The sequence below is a fragment of the Anolis sagrei genome, chromosome 4 (genome assembly GCF_037176765.1).
Source record: "Anolis sagrei isolate rAnoSag1 chromosome 4, rAnoSag1.mat, whole genome shotgun sequence".
Classification (NCBI taxonomy): domain Eukaryota; kingdom Metazoa; phylum Chordata; class Lepidosauria; order Squamata; family Dactyloidae; genus Anolis; species Anolis sagrei.
Window position 1 is genome coordinate 131,095,149 of NC_090024.1, and position 22,283 is coordinate 131,117,431.

Here is a 22,283-nt window from a genome sequence, read left to right on the forward strand (position 1 = left end):
GAGGGGAAAACAATAGTAAAACTGACAATGGCCGGGCATGTGCTCAAGTGTCTGTAAAAGAGTTCCAGAGTGACTGCAGTTTGTGGGAGCAGTTGACTGAAAATACTGTGCAGGAAGAAGCTACTGGAAAGCGCTGAAGTTGTGCAACTGATCTGCTGCTGAATTGTGAAAATAATCTCAACACAAAGCATAGTGATTTGGATTCTCAGCAGAATAGAGTTGGAAGAGATCACATCAACCATCCAGTCCAACCCCTTTCCATGCAGGAAAAGCACAATCAAAGCACCCCTGTCAGATGGCATGTCTAAAGCTACACTGGCTAGATCAATGAAGTCCAGAATGAATTGTTCACTAAAGGAAGCTCCCTACAACTAGAACTCCTGTGGTAACCAGACAACAAACTCTCACAAAAGCCCGTCTTTCATATGCATCAATGTGATGCCATCCAAACATCTTCAACACATTCATATTCTGTGGTAATCCACTGATTTCTGACCAGCCAAGGCTGCCAGTAAGGCCACTGGCAGACTAGCTAAACAAGGAGTTGAGATTTAAATTAGTGGTTGAAAAGCTTATTTGAGCTAAGCTATCTGCATGTTGCATATGATATCTTCAACAATTTTTGTGTATTTTTTTCCTTTTCATGAACTCTGCCTGAAGAACCTAAATAGGTAAAGTATTTGATCCCATATTTAAACATGATGAGGGTAAGGTATGACATGATGAGGGTAAGGTATGCAGTAGCACAGGTAAAGCATACATAATTGTGTTCCAGGAATTTTCCTCTTAAAGAGCTTCCCTCGTACTTGGGATGTGGAAGGCAGACATTTGAGAATCGCTTACACTTACTCTCCTTTAATATATATATAAAAAAGATCTGGCCAGCTCACATAAAGGGTTGAATATTCTCAGGGTGTATTTTTCTTTTTCTGTGTTTCAAGACATCATGCCCAAAAAAGTAGCTATAGTTGGAGCAGGTATAAGCGGATTAGTTTCCCTCAAATGCTGCTTGGATGAAGGACTGGAGCCTACCTGCTTTGAGGGAAGTGATGACATCGGGGGACTTTGGCAATTCAAGGTAAGTTGTGGCATCTGATACAATATATTTCTTAACCTTTTTGTATTTTATGCTATATAATTAAATTGGTGTATTGTAGATGCTACGAGCCCAAAAGCTATAGATGTTGCCTTTGGAAACTTGCATTATTCAAAACTAGCAAATTTTTTTGGTCGTGGTCTGTACCCTGGATCCTGTTGTTGTTTGCACATCTGGAGTCTATGGGACCAGTAGGAATGGACTGGCCCAAAAGTGATGGGTGATTGAATCTTTCTTCTGTAAATGATGCACAGGAAGTCACCTGGATGGACTTCCTGGGGCATGGGGTGCTGTCAAAAGGTCACTAGAATGTTGTGATCGGTGGCACGCTTCTTCAGATATGTTTTAATACATGGAGATATAAAATATACACATTAAAAGGGAAAAATTGAGATCCGTGGATACTGGGGCTCCCATCAAGGGAACCGGGCACCCACAGGGGTGGGGGTTGGTGAAGGTGTTCAGGGAGACAAAATGGAGGTTAGTATGGGAGAGAGGGAGAGAAAAAGCCCCATTTTGGGGGGTGTGGAGGGCTGTGGGAGCCTCGAGGGCCAGGTAACCCAAGTGGCCACCGGCCAGCTGCAGACAAGAGGCAAAGGGAGACATGAAGAGACAGATATAAAGGATAACACACTGTGGGTGCATGTTTATTTGGGGTTGGGAACAATATAACTATCAAAAAGGAAAAAAAGTGGTTTTTAAAAGTATCCTGGGTTCTGGTAGCTGCTGCTAGGCTCCTCCAGCCCACGGAACGTCCTCAGCGCCAATTCATGGAGCTCTGGGCTTCTGCTACCTGCAGAACTCTCTGCTGCTGTGCCAAGTTTATTAACTTAATATTTTGACTGGGGGGGGGGGGTGTCTGTGTTCGACAACATAATCACTTTAAAAGACAATACTATAAACCATGATAAACTTACTTGTGCTACTCTATGCATAGGAAAATGTTGAAGAAGGAAGGCCCAGCATCTACAAATCATTGGTCAGTAACTCCTGTAAAGAGATGTTAGCCTTTTCAGACTTTCCATACCCAGAAGATTTTCCTGTCTTTTTGCCCAATGCCAGGCTTCTGGAATATTTGAAGATGTATATAAAGCATTTTGATCTACGGAGACACATTCAATTCAAAGTAAGCTTTACAAATTGACAGCAGAAAAGCATATTTTACCTTTTTAAATATTTCTGTCTAGAGCAGTTTCTCTCAACCTTCCTAATGCTGTGACCACTTAGTACATTTCCTCATGTTGTGGAATTGGGGGGATTGATTTTGTCATTTGTGAGTTATGGTTGCTGGGATTTATAGTTCATCTACAATCAAAGAGCATTCTGAACTCCACAAATGATGGAATTGAACCAAACTTGGCACACAAGACTCCGATGACCAACAGAAAATACTGGAAAGTTTTGGTGGACATTGACCTTAAGTTTTGGTGTTGTAGTTCACCTTCTTTCAGAGAGCACTGTGGACTCAAACAACGATGGATCTGGACCAAACTTGGCATGAATCCTCAATATGGCCAAATGTGAACACTGGTGGAATTTGGGGAAAATAGACCTTGACATTTGGAAGTTGTAGTTGCTGGGATTTATATTTCACCTACAATCAAAGAGCATTCTGAACCCCAGCAGTGATAGAATTAGGCCACCCCCCCCCCCATGTCTGGAAGGGGCTCACTGGTGAGAGTCACCCTCCCGCCTCTCATGCTCTCCCTCACCCGCACATGCACACCATGTTGCCATGTGCTGAGCATTCCTGCTCTCCCCTCCCCACTTGGAGTCTCAGAAACAGCTCTCCCCTTGGCTGAGAGGTTGGCCAATCACAGCAGGAGGAGGGCTTTTGGTGGAAGAATTCGCCCTCTGTTTCCAAAAAGGAAGAGAAGGACATATGTTTTCTGTTGGTCTTTGGTGACCTCTCTGAACCCCCCTCGAGACCCCATCCCAGGGGTCCCAACCCCCAGGGTGAGAAATACTGATATAGAGACCCTGTATTATTGCACTCCAGAGAGAGAAACGATTCCAGGAATACAACTGAGAATGGCTTGCCTACTCAGATGATCATGCATATTTCTAGTTGGAAAGACATTAATGATTGAAGGAAGCCATATTTCTTTATCCAGCTGAGCATACTCCTTTCCAGATTGTTAATCATGATTATTTTATGTAAATGTTTCAGACTAAAGTGATCAATATTAGGAAGTGTCCTGACTTCTCTGCCACTGGCCAATGGGATGTTATCACAGAGACAGAAGGGGAGCAGAAATCAGCCATCTTTGATGCTGTGATGGTTTGCATTGGTTTCCTTACTTACCCTAGGATGCCACTCACTTCTTTTCCTGGTAAAGTTCTTTTTTAATGTCTTTCTGTTTATTTGCTCTACCCTACACTTGAACCCAACCTAATGTGATGAACACAGTGGGTTACCACTTCCAAAGTGTTTGACCCAGTGGAATTTAATCAATGTGATGAAATAGAAAGTTCACTGTACAGTACCAGTTACTGTTTCTTAAGTAAAAGATCATTCAGCAGGCTGACAAATTCATCGAAAGCATCCCAAAAAACACACCTAGTTGAGTGACTTGATCATCTAGCAAATGTATGCACTGAAAATTATTTAGCTAAGCAAGTTGATTTTACTGAAATTGTTGAAAAAACTGTGCCAACAAAGCTAAATTTGAGATAATTTTTGATATTACTGTACATTTTATTATGTAAATCCATATAATTCTTGAAATAAATATAACAATTACTTTTGTGTTATCATTTAAACTGACTTATTATATCCTAAACCCTTCCCTTAACCTTAGCCTACTTCAGGATGTAGGCATCATGATCCAAACAGACACTAGAAAATCACTAAAACTACAATTCACTTAGGAGTAGACCTCACTTCATTGACTGAAATTTCCAAGGAAAAAGTATTCTATAGAATTGGACTACTGCTCTTTTAGATGCCATTTGGAAGCTCACTGTGACATGTTTTTACTTCCACACAGGTATAGAAAAATTTAATGGCATGTATTTTCATAGCCGACACTATAAAAACGCAGAAGTATTCCGGGATAAAAGAGTGCTTGTGATTGGCATGGGGAATTCAGGAGCTGATATTGCAGTGGCAGCAACACATACAGCAAAAAAGGTAACATTTCTCATTTTAAACACAAGATATGTGTTCACTAATTATGGATTGCTGGCATATTGACTAATGTGAACAACCACAAGAAAACCAAATTGTCATGTTGATGCAACTGAAATTAAAATGTGCCTAAGCCAGTTTAGAAAACATGGAGTGCTTCTACCAAATATAATAAAAATTAAAGAATGGGAGAAATAAACTGCCTCTGCTGTTAGCTGCTATTAATATTTCAGGGAGCCAATTAATGCAACAAGAATCTTTGAAAAAGTCCACAAGTGTGGAAATGGCATTGTTAGAATGTAAAAGGACACTTCAAGAAAAGGCCTTCAGATACTTTCCCTTTTCATGTATTCTAACTATTTTAATAATTTTAATAATAATTTTAATAATTAAATATTTTAATAATCAAGGTGAAAGAAGAAAGTGCAAAAGCTGGGTTGCAGCTAAGCATAAAAAAACCAAGATTATGGCAACAAGAATGATTGACAACTGGGAAATAGAGGGAGAAAATGTGGAGGCCGTGACAGACTTTGTATTTCTAGGCGCAAAGATTACTGCAGATGCAGATTGTGGCCAGGAAATCAGAAGACACTTACTTCTTGGGAGGAGAGCAATGTCCAGTCTCGATAAAATAGTGAAGAGTAGAGACATCACACTGGCAACAAAGATCCGCCTAGTCAAAGCAATGGTATTCCCTGTAGTAACCTACGGATGTGAGAGCTGGACCTTAGGGAAGGCTGAGCGAAGGAAGATCGATGCTTTTGAGCTATGTTGCTGGAGGAAAGTTCTGAGAGTGCCTTGGACTGCGAGAAGATCCAACCAGTCCATCCTCCAGGAAATAAAGCCCGACTGCTCATTGGAGGGAAGGATACTAGAGACAAAGTTGAAGTACTTTGGCCACATCATGAGGAGACAGCAAAGCTTAGAGAAGACAATTATGGTGGGGAAAGTGGAAAGTAAAAGGAAGAGGGGCCGACCAAGGGCAAGACGGATGGATGGCATCCTTGAAGTGACTGGACTGACCTTGAAGGAGCTGGGAGTGGTGGCGGCCAACAGGGAGCTCTGGCGTGGGCTGGTCCATGAGGTCACGAAGAGTTGGAGACGACTGAACGAATGAACAACAACAACAGCTATTTTAACTAGACATAAGAAGAAAGTTAGGGATAGTAGCTTGAGTTCGGCCAGGAAGGGGACTTGAGATTGTTGTTTATTCGTTCAGTCGCTTCCGACTCTTCATGATCTCCTGGACCAGCCCACGCCTGGACTCCCTGTTGGCCGTCACCACCACCAGCTCCTTCAGAGTCAAGCCAGTCACTTCAAGGATACCATCCATCCATCTTGCCCTTGGTTGGCCCCTCTTCCTTTTTCCTTCCATTTCTTCCAGCGTCATTGTCTTCTCTAAGCTTTCCTGTCTTCTCATCTTTGCCTCTAATATCCTTCCCTCCAATGAACAGTCAGGATTTATTTCCTGAGGTATGGACTGGTTGGATCTTCTCGCATTCCAAGGCACTCTCGGTACTTCTCAGTTGAGATATTGCAGCTTAAATTTAGTCACCTTTCCCAAAAACATGTGGCGTGGCAGCATCCCTTTAGCAGTGGTTCCCAATTGTTTTTTGACCAGGGACCACTTGACCAGGGACCTTTTTGACCAAGGACTACTCTTCAACATTAGTATCAAAAGGGTTATGAATTTGTTTTTGATCAACTTTAGATCTGGTTTTGGGTGCTGATTCAGAAAAATTGCATTGGATAGACTACAACAGCTCTAGTTTCTGATACAGAACATATACCATCCAGTAGTTGCCATCTGCTCACCCATAGAAAACCATACTTGATAACGTAGAGTTGAGGTGATCTATCCAATGCAATTTTTCTGGATCAGCTCCCCAAATATCCCCAGGCACCCCCCACTTTCAGACACCACATGGAATGGTTCCGCTCAGGGGGAAGGAGAAGGAAGAGAAGGAGGCTTGTTGTCACACCTTTTGTGGGTAGTCAGCCTCTCTCCTCACAATATCCCTGTTGCTTCAGCACTGTAAGAGGGTTTCACGAGACCAGCTGCTCTCATTGCAATGATGTAGAACAGTGAGGCCATGGACCATATTTTAGATCTTGGGGACCACTGGTGGTCCACGGATCACAGGTTAGGAACCACTGCTTTAGAGAAAGTATGGGAGTAATGGAAAGGAGGAATGGGAGAAATGTGGTCATATTTTACCCAACCATCTCAAATTCTCAGGGCAAAACTATACATGGATCAGAATGCACCTATTTGCTAATATTTGCATTCTGGGTATTTTTGCGATGCTGTTTGCAAAGTAAAAAATCCAAACAATAATATGTATAATAGAATGTTAAAAACCTTGAAGTCAAAATGTTTGCAGATGAAATGTGCTTACGTAAACATATGTCAGAATGTTATCTGGACTAGAAATGAAACAAATTTAGAGTTGAAACAATTATGTTAAAAATTGATGGAATGAAACTAGAAATGAACTCCCTGGGTAGCCTCCAGTCTATAGAAGTCTGGGAGAGCCACCAAATGAACTTCTGAGACAATCAAAGGATTTCCAATTCAGTTTCATCCTTCAATTCGCTGAACTTATTATTTACGTATGTTTATGCATGCTTTCCAAACAGAGACCTAATAGGGGTACTTGAATTGAGTTGCATTAGGGTTGTTGTACAATATCCAACTTACGCTCATGCAACGTTCTGTATTATCCAAAGCAGTCTGCCTCCTGCCTGGATTCCCAGCTTTTCAATACATTGTGATGTTTTGGTGCTAAATTAGTAAATACAGTAATTACTACATAACGTTGCCATCTTATGCTTTTTCTGTCAGTTTATTTTAAAATTTGATGTTTTGGTGCTTAATTTGTAAAGTCATAACATAATTTGACGTTTAATAGGCTTTTCCTTAATCTCTCCTTATTATTCAACACTTGCACTTATTCAACGTTCTGCTGGCCCGTTTATGTTGGATAAGTGAGACTCCACTTTATTACATTTTCTTAATTTTAGTCGTTTCCATTCTAATTATTCAAATTGGGAACGTTAATTGATTTAATTCTCCCCCATCTTCTTTCCAATATCATTCCATTTTTTTCCACTTACAACTGATTTGAAAGAACCAGTCAGAGTAATGTTCAAAGGGCTACTGAAGGTTCTAGCAATAGGTTCAGAGGGGAGGTCACCTGGGTTAATCCTTTCACCACTCTCAACAGCAGGCAGGGCCGTCCCTAGGTAATTTTCAAGTGTAAGCATACAGTATTTTTGCCCCCCTCCCAACCAATCACTGAAAAATAAAAGGTAGAAGGTAGAGGTGAATAAAAGAGTTACCTTACAAACCAGAAGTTTACTTGCAACATTATGTTCATATAGTAACCTTGGCAAGACACATTTTCAGCCCTTGTTATTCCAAAGCTGACTGTTTTCCATTTCTTTTTGTTTTTGAAAGCCTGAATCATGAAATTGCTATAATTTTTTTCATGTGTGGAGTGACTTGAGAAACTACAAGTCGCTTCTGGTGTGAGAGAATTGGCCGCCTGCAAAGACGTTGCCCAGGGGACACCCAGATGTTTAACCTTACAAATTCCAAGGATGTCTGCCATAGATACAGGCGAAACATAAGGAGAGTATGCTTCTGGAACATGGCCACACAGCCCAGAAAACACACAACAACCCAGCTATTCCGGCCATGAAAGCCTTTGACTATACAGTGCTGGAACCACTTTGAGGCCCGGATGGTGACGACACAAACAGGGCTGCTTTCTTTCTTTCACGTGTTTGCTTTTGTGGGTGTTTGTTGTTGTCTGTGGCCGTGCAGTTTGAAACTGGCTTTCATCAACGGCATTAAGCAGTCAGTGTAGGTGGGGGCAGGTGGTGAAGATGCCTACAAGGAGCTGTGGCAGGGCCTTGCTTTCTTCTCCGATTCAGAAAAAGGAAACGCTTGTCTTGATCGCTAGGAAGCCAGCAGAGCTGCGTCTGCAGGCCACATCTCCCTGCTCTCCTCTCGCCGCTGCCTCCTTCTCCTCCTCACTTCCTGCCTCTTGTTGTCTCTCAAAGCAGCCAAGCAGAGGAGGAGGAAGAGAAGGAGGAAGCCTCGCTTGCTGAGCCGCTGTTCACCTAAAATGGCGCACCTGCCCTGGAGATCAAAGGTGGAGGGAGCGGGGAAGGAGGATGCCTTTGATCCAGAGGAAAGGCAACAGGGAGGGAGGCAGAAAGCGAGCCAAAGCAGCTTTCTTGTTGCCTTGAAGGAGTGCACCCGGGGGTCCCACAAGAGCACCCCTCGAGGATTAGAGCTATAAGCAAATGCGTATCTTGCCTATTGCTTCAGCTGCCCCTGACAGCAAGATGTGAATCTACAGGTGCAAAGTGTGCAAAGAAGAAAGCTTATAGGAGCTTTCTTCTTTGCCACCTTATAGGAGCAAATGTGCCCTCTATACCGTGTCACATAAAAGTATAGTTTTCTGCCATCTGTGCTTTAGTCATCATCCTTCTCATTTCATTTGCCTATATACCAGAGACCCTCATTTGTAATGGGTTGGAGAGGATGTTTGGGATAATCTGCATTTACATGCCAGTGGAGATGGTGCCTTAGAAAGGGTGTGAAGGAAGGCTGGCCAAAAGTCACTGGTGGGGAAATTGTGACCTTCTAAATGTTGTAGGGCCCAAGCTCCTATAAATCCCAGGCAGCACGGCTAATGGTCAGGGGTGACGGAATTTAGTGAACTGCAGCTGAGGGACTACTGATTTTCAGATTCATGTTAGTATACCAGTATGTACTTGCAGTGCTAGGCAATTCTTTAGTTACTTTGGTTCCAAATTCTTTAGGATCAAAGTACACACATTGAATTAAATTTTGGGACAGACCAGAATATGTATCTTACATTTGTATGTTTTGAAAGAGAGATTGAGAGAGACAATATAGACTATCATCTCCATGCAGAAAATTGAATTTCTTATTTTAAAAGTTGGCTTACATAACTAATGAAATCATTAATGTCCATGGAATGATAGAATAACAATGTATAGAATGATTCCTAACAGGTTGTTGCTGTGTTTGATTGTCTTCCTTTTTTTAGGTGATGATTAGCACAAGTAGAGGTGCTTGGACACTAAGCCGTGTTTTTGACAATGGCTACCCATGGGACATGGTGTTCCTTACTCGTTTTATGAACATAGTCCGAAATAGTCTTCCTGGTCGTATCACAACATGGCTGGTTGCAAACCGAATGAGCCAGTGGTTTGATCATGCCAACTATGGAATCATTCCAGAAGATAGGTACTTAGCATAAATTATCACATAAAACAACAAGTTATTTATTTATCATATCAGGAGTGATAAAACTTTCTATTTAAAAAACACAAAGTTTTAAAAAACCTGGCATCATATTAAATGTTTTTTGACCAGTAGCTGGCCACTTGGAGTGCCTCTGGTGTTGCTATAAGAAGGTCCTTCATTGTGCAACTGGCAGGGCTCAGACTGCATTGTAATAGGTGGTCTGTGGTTTGCTCTTCTCCACACTCACATGTTGTGGATGCTACTTTGTGGTCTCATTTCTTAAGGTTGGCTCTGCATCTCATGGTGCCAGAGCACAGGCTGTTCAGCGCCTTTCAAGTCTTCTGTGTGCCCAGGGGGAGTTTCTCATCTGGTATCAGCCACTGATTGAGGTTCTGGGTTTGAGCCTGCTACTTTTGGATTCTCGCTTGCTGAGGTGTTCCTGCAAGTATCTCTGTAGATCTTAGAAAACTATTTCTTGATTTAAGGCATTGGCATGCTGACTGATATCTGAACAGAGGATGGGCCGGAGATGTCACTACCTTGGTCCTTTCATTATTGGCTGCTACTTCCCGGCGGATGTCAGGTCGTGCAATACTGGCTAAACAGTGTAATTTCTCCAATGGTGTAGGGCGCAGACATCCTGTGATAATGCAACATGTCTCATTAAGAGCCACACCCACTGTTTAAGTGTAGTGAGATATGTTCCACACTGGGCATGCATATCCAGCAGCAGAGTAGCATAGCGCAAAGGCAACAAGTAGAAATGTAGAATTTACAATACATTCTTGTAAAAGATGGAAGTATATAAATTATAGTTGAAAAAGAATAGAATCTGAGCATTCACCATAGATTCAGTTCAATAAAATGTGTTTGCATAAAACAAAGGATGGGCTGGCCTAAGGAATGTTTATGCTTTCGGAAATCCAACTCTCAGGCCCCTTCTACACTGCCATATAATCCAGATTATCAAAGCAGATAATCCACATTATCTGCTTTGAACTGCATTTCATGAGTCTACACTGCCATATAATGCAGTTCAAAGCAGATAATCTGGATTTTACATAGCAGTGTAGAAAGGGCCTCAGGGCCCTTCCATGCTTCCTTTTATCCCAGGATCTGATCCTAGATTATCTACTTTAAACTGGAATATATGAGTCCCCACTGCCAGGTAATCAGGGATAAACAGATAATTTGGGATCAGATCCCAGGATAAATGCCCTCTGCGTATTTATTGAAGTACCTGGCAATAAATAAAGTAATCTAGATTTCTTAATCCTTCCTCTTAGATCTGTGATGAGAGAGCCAGTGATAAATGATGAGCTGCCTGCTTGCATCCTCAGTGGGAAGATCACTATTAGACCTGAAGTGAAGGCGTTTAAAGAAAATGCTGTGATATTTGCAAATACTCCCGAGGCAGAAGATGTGGATATTGTTGTCTTTGCCACTGGATACAAGGCTTCATTTCCTTTCATTGATGAGTCTGTCATCAAAGTTGAGGATAAGCATGCTTCATTGTACAAATACATCTTCCCTCCTCAGCTGGAGAAACCAACACTTGCCCTTATCGGGTACTTCAGGCCATTTGGACCAATCGTACCACCAGTGGAAATCCAGGCACGCTGGGTCACTCGTGTCTTTAATGGTATGTAAGATGAGACACAGCACTCCATAGGTCTAAGTGCACATTTAGGAAGTGACACCGGTGGGCATGATTGATAGTTGACATTGCTACCTTAGAAAAGTGCTCTTAAGAATGAATATAATAATTGCATATAGAAATCATGATTCTGGGTCTTAAGAGTATCAAGTGGTATTATTATAACTAAAACTAGGCAGTTGTCTACATTCATACCCATTTATTTATTTATTATTTATTTACCCATCTCTATTCTGATACTATAAGAACACCTGAAAGTGAAGATACTACTTTTAGGCTTTATTTATGTATTTATTTTGCTGGTTTTATCCCAGACTGGGACTTATGATGGTTTCCAAAATAATTAAAAGCTCACATTAAATTCCAAAAACAAAAGATAAATTAAAAATAACACATGTTTAAAACATATGCAAGATGAGAAAGCCTAAAATAAACTCTCAGTTTATTTTAAAGCCTGGCTAAATAGGAACGCCTTCATCTTCCAGTGCAAAGAAAGTTGGAAAGGGGGGGGGGGGCAGCCTAGCCTCTCGGGCTCTGTCTGCACTGCCATATACAATTCAGATTGGCATCGAGCCAGAATTTAGGGGTCTTTGCCAGGAGGCAGAGACCAATCAGACTCATCAAAGAGTTCGTTACCCTGGCGATACAGAGAGAAGCACCCAATCCCTGACTTTTCCCAATGAAAGGTCTCACCAAGTTGAAAGAAGTGCCACCAAGGTTTATTAGCAATTCAGCTGAAAAGGATGCAGAGCAGCAATCATTCGCTAAGCAGAGCATGAAATATTACACAATAAATACAATTTTTTATAGAAAATACAGAGTTGTGCGTTTCAAACCTCCCGCTCCCGCCTCCCTCCGCCAGACTTGAAGCTGATTGGTTGAAGCGCTAACAGCTGGGAGGAGGCTCATCCGCACCCTGTGTGCCAGGGCCAATCACAGAGCTGCTGCGGTGTGCCTGGACCAATCAGGAGGCTCCGGCTGCCTCGGCGAGTTGGCGAATCAGGAGGGAGGGAGGCAGGACAAGAGAATACAATGCATTTTTGAGTGGATTATGGCTTAGGAAATGATCATGAGGCTTAATGAGTTCCAAGGGGGACCTGCCAGTCAAGCCAACTTATTGTTTTGTGAATGGGGAAAATAAACATGTGGTGGCAAAACCCATTTTTTTCCTTGACTGCGAGACAGGAGAACAAAGAAAGCAAGATGTTATCAATGGGATGTAAACAGGACCGGAGGGGAAGATTTCCTCCTTATCTTACTGATAAGTGATTAAATTTCTGCCAAATGAATAATTTCTTGATGGCCAGCCTCTGAAGTCAGGAAATGACTCTTTTTCTATTGTCCATGCAAGAGATGCTTACAGTGAGGGATTTCTGTGTTCGCTAATTGCTTTTATCCCTTGGGGCTTGATGACTTCTTCACATATTTTCTTGAGGGAAGGGACTGGGGCAAAGGGTCAGGAATGGGTCAGAAACACAAGGGGAAATATAGAAATATAGAGATCATACACAAGGAAATCATATCTAGGTATCCCTTCTCTCCTTCCCCCCAACAGGGCAATTGATACAAGACTTTATCATGGTATAGTATGAATTCATAGGTCAGTCTTGGGAAAATTCATGGGCGAAAAACAAGTTCATGAAGGAAAGGAGTCCAAAGTGTGGCAGGAAGTCCAAAAATCATTAAAAGGAGTCTGATGATTTCCACTGTGCCAAAACATGAAGCCCTGCAGTACTGGAGTTGAGGTTGGTCCTTGGGAAACTGTAACTCTTTCCAAGGGCTGGAGCCCAGGGACCAATCTGCTCTGCAAAAGCCTCATGGGGTCCTTGTTGTTGTTAGTGTCTTGGCAAATTGACCAAGACTTAACCCCTATTGTGCAGTCTGGTGCCCTTGCCCTTTGCAGAACTATAAGTTACTACCTCTTAATGGAGGTGGGGCATGCTCAACTTCATGATTATCTGATTTGAATTGGATTATATGACAGCATGGACTCATATAATCCACTTCAAAGCAAATAATGTGGATTGATTATTGGCAGGCTAAAACCTTTTTCTTCAGACAGGCTTTAAAAAATGAAGGTTTTTCAGATCAAGTCAGGGGGTACTGTGGTTTCTAACTCTGAATGTGTTTTAATGGCTAATAACTGATTTTTTAAAAAATATTGTTTATGTTTAATTCTGTTTTATATTTGCTTTAAATTGTATGCTAATGCTTCCTAGCAATAGAGTTAACATCCAAATCTTGGAGGCCTGAAAGCTTAACACAGCATATCTAAAAAACTGATTGAACTTTACTGTGCTCCCTTGCTGCATAATTGGGTATCTTGTGCAATTTGGGCTGACAAGATATTTTTTCGCACTTAAAATACCACTGCAAACAGCCACTGAGCCTTATTTATATATGAGCAAACTTGTTCTGTCACGTCCTGGGCTTGAAATGAATTGCTTTTAAAACAGGACGTGCAACTTTAGCCCAGCGGGAAGCCAGGGGGCCCGAAGAGAAATTCTTAAGGATTTTCACCATAAATAGTCTTTAGAGGGCTTGTGAAATATAACAAAGTCTTTATTGGTGAACAATCAACAGAAACTTCTTTTGTCTTCAAAAGGTTAAACAAATGCTTCCAGGCTTTTGTGCTACTGGTGGCTTCTAACTGTTACTTTACTCTAAAGGAAAATCCCTTTCCAAACTTCTCCCAGGCTGACTGTGAACCTAAACCTAACTGATGTGGGCGTCACTACCAAGTTGAATTGCTTCTCAAAGCACCGAGTGGACCTACCAGTAGGCCTGTAGTCACTTCAACTGGAGTTCTTAGATATTCAAAGCTGTTTTTCCCTCCAAAATTCCTCAGAGCTTTAGGGCTGTTTCCCTGGGAATCTTTGGGAATCCTTTTTCTCTTAAGACTGTTCTCCCCCGGGAGATCTTAAGGGTTGAAGCCTTTGTACAGGAGAAGTCTGTACACGTCCTGTACATTGACTTTCCTTGCTGAGACTGACTGAAAATGGCTCCCTTCCCTTCTCAATTGTCCTGAACAGGGGGCGGAACCAAACTTAATGATGATGGACAGGGGGCCTGCCCTATAACTGCAAACATTAACAGGAAGCCACCTTTCTGCAGAATCCCAAGCCTTGGGCTGCAAGCAAACACTTAATACAAAGCAAATAAAGTGGGAGCTTCTGGTACAGCTGTACCAGCACAAAACTGTTCTTCTTTTTGAAGACATCTTCTAAAAGTTGTTTGTTCTTTGTGCGTGGGTTTGGCTTGGTTTTCATTTGTCATTTTGTGATTCCCTGAAACATTTATCCTGTCTTCTAGGCTTATGTAAATTGCCTCCAGTGAACATAATGGTGAAGGAGGTCAATGAAATTAACAAAAACAAGAAAAAGTGGTAAGTTTTTATAAAACCAAGACAAATCCTCAGTAATTAGGTTAGAGCTGTCAGCCGATAATAAAGAAACCATACAACTTTGACTCTATGCTTTCAGTGTTTTGAAGATATTTAGAAAATAGTCTCATTTGTGCCAAAGCATTTGATCAGCTACTCATTATTTGACGCTTCACATCATGCCATAACTAAGGAAATCATTAGGAAGGTCAGAAACAGGCTCAGCTGTATTTGCTGTGAAATTTAGGATTTTAGAATTTATACTGTTATTTTTTATGGTGTTGATTCTCAACTTGTGACACTTGAAATAAGGAGATGCTCTGGAAATTGGGGGTTATTCAGGCCCCTTCCACACTGCCACATAAAATCAAGATTATCTGCTCTGAGCTAGATTACATGACAGTGTAGATAATCCAGTTCAAAACAGATAATGTGGATTATCTGCTCCGGCAATCTGGATTATATGGCAGTGTAGAAGGGGCTTCAGGCAGAGGAAAATCTTCTGGTAGAATTGAGAGTTTCCCATTGTTTTTGCTTTACTTTTACCTGCATATTCCTAGATCTGTACACAGTCTTTTTCTTAAAATCTTGCAGACAGGCAACTTGCTTCAATGGACAGGCAACTTGCTTCATGAACTGTTTCTTTCTTCTATAAGGGAAATCCTTTGACCCTTCCCTGGGCAATCTGTTTTTTAGGCTTTGCTGGCGTGGGGCCCCTACTCCGGTTCCAATCTGTTTTATGGCTAGCCCGAGTGGTCCTTAGTAGACAAAGCCTCTGTGTAGATTTTCCAAAACGAAGGAAGTCCTTTACCTTCCAGCAAGGCTGGCTGTTGAGCTGTGGAACTATTTATTTTATTTTTATTTATTCCGGGGTTCTTTTACCCCGCCCTTCTCACCCCGAAGGGGACTCAGGGCGGCTTACAAAAACAAAGGCACAATTTGATGCCTACATCACAGAACAATCAACAAAAATTACATCAATTCACAGGTTATAAACAGTAACAACGATTCAAGTATTATACCCATAAAATCAATAAAATCAATAAAACAATACAAACCCAATACCTCCTCCTACATGGTCAGCGTTCGCTAACTCATAGTTCTAATTTTCGTTCCACTTCATCAGTCCTGTTGGTCTTATTCACCTGAATGTTTTATTTAATTGCCAGAGTGCCCAAAGGCCTGGTCCCAAAGCCACGTCTTCACCCTCCTCCTGAAGGAGAGGAGGGATGATGATGTCCTGATTTCCCCCGGGAGTGAGTTCCACAGGTGAGGGGCCACCACTGCGAAAGCCCTGCTCCTCGTCCCCACCAGCCTCACTTGTGACAGTGGTGGGGTTGAGAGCAGAGCCTCCCCAGATGATCTCAGACACCGAGGTGGGACGTAGCGGGAGATACGTTCGGACAGATACACTGGACCGGAACTGTACAGGGTTTTGTAGGTCAAAACCAGCACCTTGAATTGTGCTCGGAACTGAACCGGCAGCCAGTGGAGCTGGCACAGCAGGGGGGTGGTGTGCTCCCTGTATGTCGCTCCAGTGAGCAGTCTGGCTGCCGCTTGCTGGACTAGTTGAAGTTTCCAAACAGTCTTCAAGGGCAACCCCACGTAGAGAGCGTTGCAGTAGTCTATTCGGGATGTAACAAGAGCATGGACCACCACTATATTCCCCCAGCAAGAGCTGTGAGACTGTATTCCCCAGCAAAGGCTTTTTAGAACTGTTTTCCCCAGAAGATGTGAGAAATGAAGTTTTCTACAGGTGGGAAAAGCTCACACATCCTATATGAAAGGCTTTGCTGTACAAAACAGAGCTAAAGATATCTTTTCCCCTCCAAACCTGGAAAAAGGGGTGGAACTAAAGAACTTAACGATTACTGGCAGGTTGCTGGCCCTATGATTGCAACCTGGAGGAAGCTGCCAGATTGCAAAATGCATGCCCTAAAGGAATTCATGCAAACAATCAAAGAAAGAAAAGGGAAGTTGAAGCTTCTGGCACAGCACTCCCTCATTTGAACTCTGTGTTCTGGAAATAATAGTTGTGAATTTCAACAGGGAGAAATGTAGGATAATACACTTAGTCAATACAAATGACTGGGACTGTGGTGCAACTGGCTGGGAGTCAGCTACATTAAGATCAGTACTGACCAATTTGTGTAGCTTGCTGTCGACCTTTGCAGCCTGAAAGACAATTGCATCTGTCAAGTAAGAAATTTAGGTACCGCTTATGCGGGGAGGCTAATTTACGACACCATAAAAATCTCCAGCAAGCATGCAAAGAAAGAGGAAGTACTTCATCAGTGTCACAAATGGACGGTGAAACGACAGCTCCCCTGGTGGCCAGAATACCCTCATGAAAAAGCTGGAATGTTAAATAGCTTCTGTGTGTCTGTCGATATTATTATTATTTATTTATTATTATTTATTATTTGCATTTGTTAACCGCCACTCTCAGCCCGAAGGCGACTCGTGGCGGTGTACAGAACAAAGAACATAAAGACAACAGTTACAGTATATATGTTTTGTGTCTATGGCATTGAATGTTTGCCATGTATATGTACATTGTAATCAGTCCTGAGTCCCCTGCAGGGTGAGAAGAGCGGAATATAAATACTGTTAAATAAATAAATAAATAAATAAATAAATGCATAGATATGGGATGACAGCTGACTTGAAAACAACATATGTGAAAAGGATCTAAGTCTTAGGCCCCTTCTACACTGCCATATAATCCAGATTATCAAAGCACATTGTCCACATTATATGTTTTGAACTGGATTATATGAGTCTACACTGCCGTATAATCCAGTTCAAAGCAGATAATATGGATTGTATATGGAAGTGTATAAGGGACCTTAGTAGACCACAAGCCGAGCAGGTATCAACACTGTGAATTGGCAACTAAAAAGGCAATGTGATTCTAGGTTGCATCAACAGGAGTCTAGTGTCTAGATCAGTGGTTCTCAACCTGTGGGCCCCCAGGTGTTTTGGCCTACAACCCCCAGAAATCCCAGCCAGTTTACCAGCTGTTAGGATTTTGGGGAGCTGAAAGCCAAAACATCTGGGGACCCACAGGTTGAGAACCACTGGTCTAGATCAAGGGAAGCAATAATACTGATATGGAATTTAGACTGCAATATATTGGGAGGGAACGGCCTGGTGAACATTTATACCAACAATAAACAAAGTTGCAGATTTTAAAAAAATCTCCCCAGTGAAGCAAAGACATAGGACAGAGGCATTTTATATTATCTTAGCCAAGAAACAACGCCTGCGAGCCTCTCCTCCAAAATTACAACCACAAGAGAGCATGTGCTCTTCACAACACCTTTTATACAACCAGGTCCATTGTTCCAGTTTTCACCACCCCTCTTTTGTTTTGTGTTGGCCAGAGAAAGAGACTGGGTAGGATCTATGTCAGGATTGGTCCAGAGAGGAGACGGCAGGGCCGCGCATTCCCAGGCTGGGCCCTTCATAGATGGAGAGTCCACCACTTTCTGAGGTAGCCTAATCCCAACAGTTCTTACCATTAGGAAGTGTAGATGGGGGAATAAGGGAAAGAACATTCAGTGAAAAGGAAAGTAGGTATATAGTATGAAATATTGAGTTCAATATATGTAATAAATGTCTTCTTCTATAGTTCTTCACATGAAGGTATTCAATTTAGCAACACTTCAGATAAGTGTTATCATAACATAGTTACATTTCCCAGTTTAAATATCAGTACTGTCAAAAAGGAAAAATGAAAACAAACAAACATAGATTACTCCAGACTCGATAATATTCTCAAGTGCTGCCGAAGCTTTAAATCAAGTTAATAACGCAAACTCAACATAACGATATACATTTTAGTAACACTTTACAACAATTTTATAGTGCAATAATAGCAGTTTCGGTTCTGTAGATGGGGGAATAAGGGAAAGAACATTCAGTGCCATTCCTTCTGTTTCACCTACTTATTAGACATATTTATTTCTTTTTCTCTTTCCCCTTTGTTCATTTCATTTTCTTTTTCATTATCATTAAGGTTTGGCTTCACGTTTGACGAGGTTCTGAAGACAGATTGGATGGTCTACATGGATCAACTGGCCTCCTTCATTGGTGTAAAACCTAGTGTGCCAGCTCTGCTTCTCAAAGATCCAGAAATAGCCATAAAGATATTCTTTGGGCCATGCTCTGCCTACCAATACCGTTTAACTGGGCCAGGGAAGTGGGAAGGGGCCAGAAATGCAATCCTGACCCAGTGGGAGCGAATCTTGAAGCCCACAAGAACCCGAGTTGTAGAAGACACTTCAAGTTTCTCTACATCTGTGCTTAAAGTGCTTGCCCTCTTTGCTGTATTTGCTGGTATTTACTTCAGTTTCAATTAGTTCTGGGCAGTTATCTGATATTAGAGTAAAAACAATAGGGAAATGCAGTATATCTCATGAAATGGAATATGAATGGTCTTTAAACCACTTCTTTCAATGGGAAACATCACATTCTGCTAATTCACTTATTTGAATGGGAAACTCATGATCAGTTAACAGAGGGCAAGCTGCTGATGACCTGCCCCTCTGATGCTTATGGAGAAATTAAAGACAAATGATGATGATTATGATAATAATAATAATTCTATTTCTTACTTGCCTCCCCTTGTGGCTCAAGATGGGTTACAGCATAGTTAAAACACATAAGCTTTGTAAAAATTCTATAACTACACATATTAAAATGTATTTCTATAAAATATAATATTAAAACATATTTATATAAAATATATAATAATAAATATAATAATAATAACAACAACAACAACAACAACAACAACAACAACAACAACAACAACTTTATTTGTATATCTCTCCAACGGGACTTAGGACGGATTCCAGCATAACAATGACAAATATTCAATGGCTACATAAAACACATGATGCTAACATAAAACCGCACAAAACCCTAACAAATAAAAGTAAGCCTATATTTTAAAATGCACAAAACAGAGATTAAAACTCAGGACTCAAGTTTAATTCATGCTTAAAACTGGCTGGGTAGACCTGCTGGAAGAGATAGGTCTTTACATGGTTTTTAAATTCTGAAAGCTCATTTAGCTGTTGGAACTCTTCTGGCAGGTCATTCCACAGTCTTGGGGAGGGCGATGTAAAGGTCCTCTGGGTGACTGTCACCAGTTGGGTTCTGTCTAGTTGGAATAAATGCTTCCTCAGAGGACTTCAGTGTCTGAAGGGGAGGATTGTATTGTGAGGCAATATTTTATATAACCTGGACCCAAACCATGTAGGGCTCTAAAGATCATAACCAACACATTGTACTTTGCCCAGAAACGAATTAGTAGCCAGTGGAATGACTTTAGTATATGTTACTGGATGTCACTGTAATCAATCTGGCTGGCGTATTTTGAGCTAGCTGGAGTTGCCAAAATTTGTACAAAGGTAGCCCCATGTAAAGTCCAACCTTGAGGTTTCCAGCATGTGCACTATCTTTAGGTCCTCCAAATCTAGGAAGGTGTGCAGCTGGTGTATCAGCTGAATTAGAATCAACTCCTACTTGTCTTACAGAAGGTACTGTCTATAGATCCTACAGGTTAGCTACAAAATGAACCATGCCCCATTAAGCAAAGGGCATCATTTCACTGTGTGATGAGGTTCAGACTTGTTCAAAGGATTTCTACTTTATTGTCCCTATACATGTTCTTATCTGTATGTTGTACTTTGAATGTGTCAGTGTTGTCTACTGAGGATGAAAGTGCACATCAACTCTTTATAGTAGTTTCCTGATGATTTCTCCAAGTAATAAAGAGCAAATTAAATTTGTCGGACTATTTAGCATTGCTGTATTGTTGATGTGTTCAAATTGTGGTCTACTAAGATTCCTAAATACCTTTCACGTTATTGTTCTCAAGCCATCCTGTATCTGTACTATACACTCCTCCTGTTGAAATTCATTGTTAATTTTGGCCCAGCTCTTTAATCTGAACATTTTGAATTCTGAACTTGTCTTCTAGGGCAATGGTTCTTAACCTTTGGTTCTCCAGGCCTTTTGGACTTCAGCTCCCACAGCTCCTAACAGCTGGTAAGCTTGTTGGGATTTCTAGAAGTTGAAGTTCAAAACACTTGGAGGACTAAAGTTTGAGAACCACTCCTCTAGGGTATTAGCTATCCTTCCCAATTTGGGGTCATCAGCAAATTTGCTTTCTATTTCATTGTCTTTGTCATTGATAAACATGTTGAATTTCACTGGATTCGGGGTATAACCCTGTGGTGTTGCGCATAGCATGTTTCAGTCAGGTCCAATGACACAATAACATTGCACACAGGCAAGAGGAAAAAGAACAGAAAACTTTACTCTTATCAGCAGAGTTAAAACAAAAACAAACAGTGCAACAAACTTACATAGTTCTTGTAAGCAATACAGAATAAGCCTTCTTCATTTTCATCCAAATGAGAGAGCAGTGGAAATGATTGAGCAAAATGCCTGAGCAAAGGCGCCTCAGAGGAAAAGCTAAACTGTATTCTAAAACCCATACAGTTATACCCCACCGGGTGTGGTCCGAACTTACTAGCTGACCTACATTAGCAGCTGCACATAATAATCAACACACACACATACTTGATCCTGTTAAGACTTAGTGTAACATGTGGCACTCCACTGGTCACTTCTATTCAGGATGAAAGGGAGCCAAGCCTTTGGGTTCGGCTAGTTAGCCACTTCTCAATCCACCTAACATTCTCTAGCCCACATTTTACTAGCTTCATTGTGAGAAAATCGGGGGGGGGGGGGGGGTTCTTGTCAAGGGCCTTACTGAAATTGAGATATGCTACATCCACAGCATTCCTTCATTTACCAAGTGCTCTGTGCATTCCATTTAAAAAAGAGATTAGGTTCGCTTGGCATACTTTGTTTTTGAGAAACTGCTGTTGACTTTTAGTGATCACAGCATTCTTTTCTAAGTGCTTACATAATATCTGTTTATCTGCTCTATAATCTTTTCTGACTTTAATATCATCCTGACTGGGCATCCTCTTTTTTCCCTTTCTTTTTTTTTTAAATATTCTTTATTGAAATTTTCATACATAAAAGAAAAAAGAAATGAGAAAGAGAAAAGAAGAAATATATATATATATATATATATATATATATATATAGACAGGATGTAGAGAATATCAAGAAGTACAAAAATCAAAAATCAATGTAAAACAAACATACAAAAACCAAAAAAAAAAAAAGATGAGGACAACATTGGCGTTCTTCCAGTCTGCTGGAACTTCTCCTGTTCTCCACACAATCAGTTATCCCTAAGATTTCACCATTTTTTACTTTGAAACAAATCCTACAACGGTGTTTCTCAAACTCTGCTCCTCCAGGTGTTTTGGACTTCAGCTCCCACAATTCCTCACAGCTAGTAACATGGCTGGGATTACTGGGAGCTGAAGTTCAAAACACCTGGAGGAGCAGAGTTTGAGAAACACTGCTCTAGAGCAGTGGTTTTCTACCTGCGGGTTCCCAGGTGTTTTGGCCTACAACTCCCAGAAATCCGAGCCAGTTTATCAGCTGTTAGGATTTCTGGGAGTTGAAGGTCAAAACATCTGGGGACCCACAGGTTGAGAACCACTGCTCTAGAAGAACATGGTTACTCCCACCTAGGGAATCCACCACTTCCATTCCATTTATCAGGTTGTCAGTGTTAGTTAGGATCAGATCTAAAATAGCCAATTCCCTAGTTGCCTCTGCTTATCTTCTAGA

General features: G+C 41.3%; 1 protein-coding gene across 1 annotated transcript; it reads left to right on the forward strand.

The window, feature by feature from the left end:
• The first annotated feature begins 923 nt into the window (after window positions 1-923).
• Window positions 924-19,229, forward strand: LOC137096951 (flavin-containing monooxygenase 1-like). Its single transcript, XM_067467680.1, has 8 exons — window positions 924-1,078; window positions 2,034-2,222; window positions 3,267-3,429; window positions 4,087-4,229; window positions 9,314-9,513; window positions 10,800-11,155; window positions 14,483-14,555; window positions 18,574-19,229. The coding sequence occupies exons 1-8, from the start codon at window positions 947-949 to the stop codon at window positions 18,914-18,916; spliced, it is 1,599 nt and encodes a 532-aa protein (XP_067323781.1). The 5' UTR covers window positions 924-946; the 3' UTR covers window positions 18,917-19,229.
• The last annotated feature ends 3,054 nt before the right edge of the window (window positions 19,230-22,283 follow it).

Bases quoted from the DNA above. Each gene is read 5' to 3' on its own strand.
- LOC137096951 (XM_067467680.1), top strand. From the start codon at position 947: ATGCCCAAAAAAGTAGCTATAGTTGGAGCAGGTATAAGCGGATTAGTT. The intron at 1,079-2,033 runs GTAAGTTGTGGC...CTCTATGCATAG, and splicing joins GGGGACTTTGGCAATTCAAG to GAAAATGTTGAAGAAGGAAG. The intron at 9,514-10,799 runs GTACTTAGCATA...CCTTCCTCTTAG, and splicing joins GGAATCATTCCAGAAGATAG to ATCTGTGATGAGAGAGCCAG.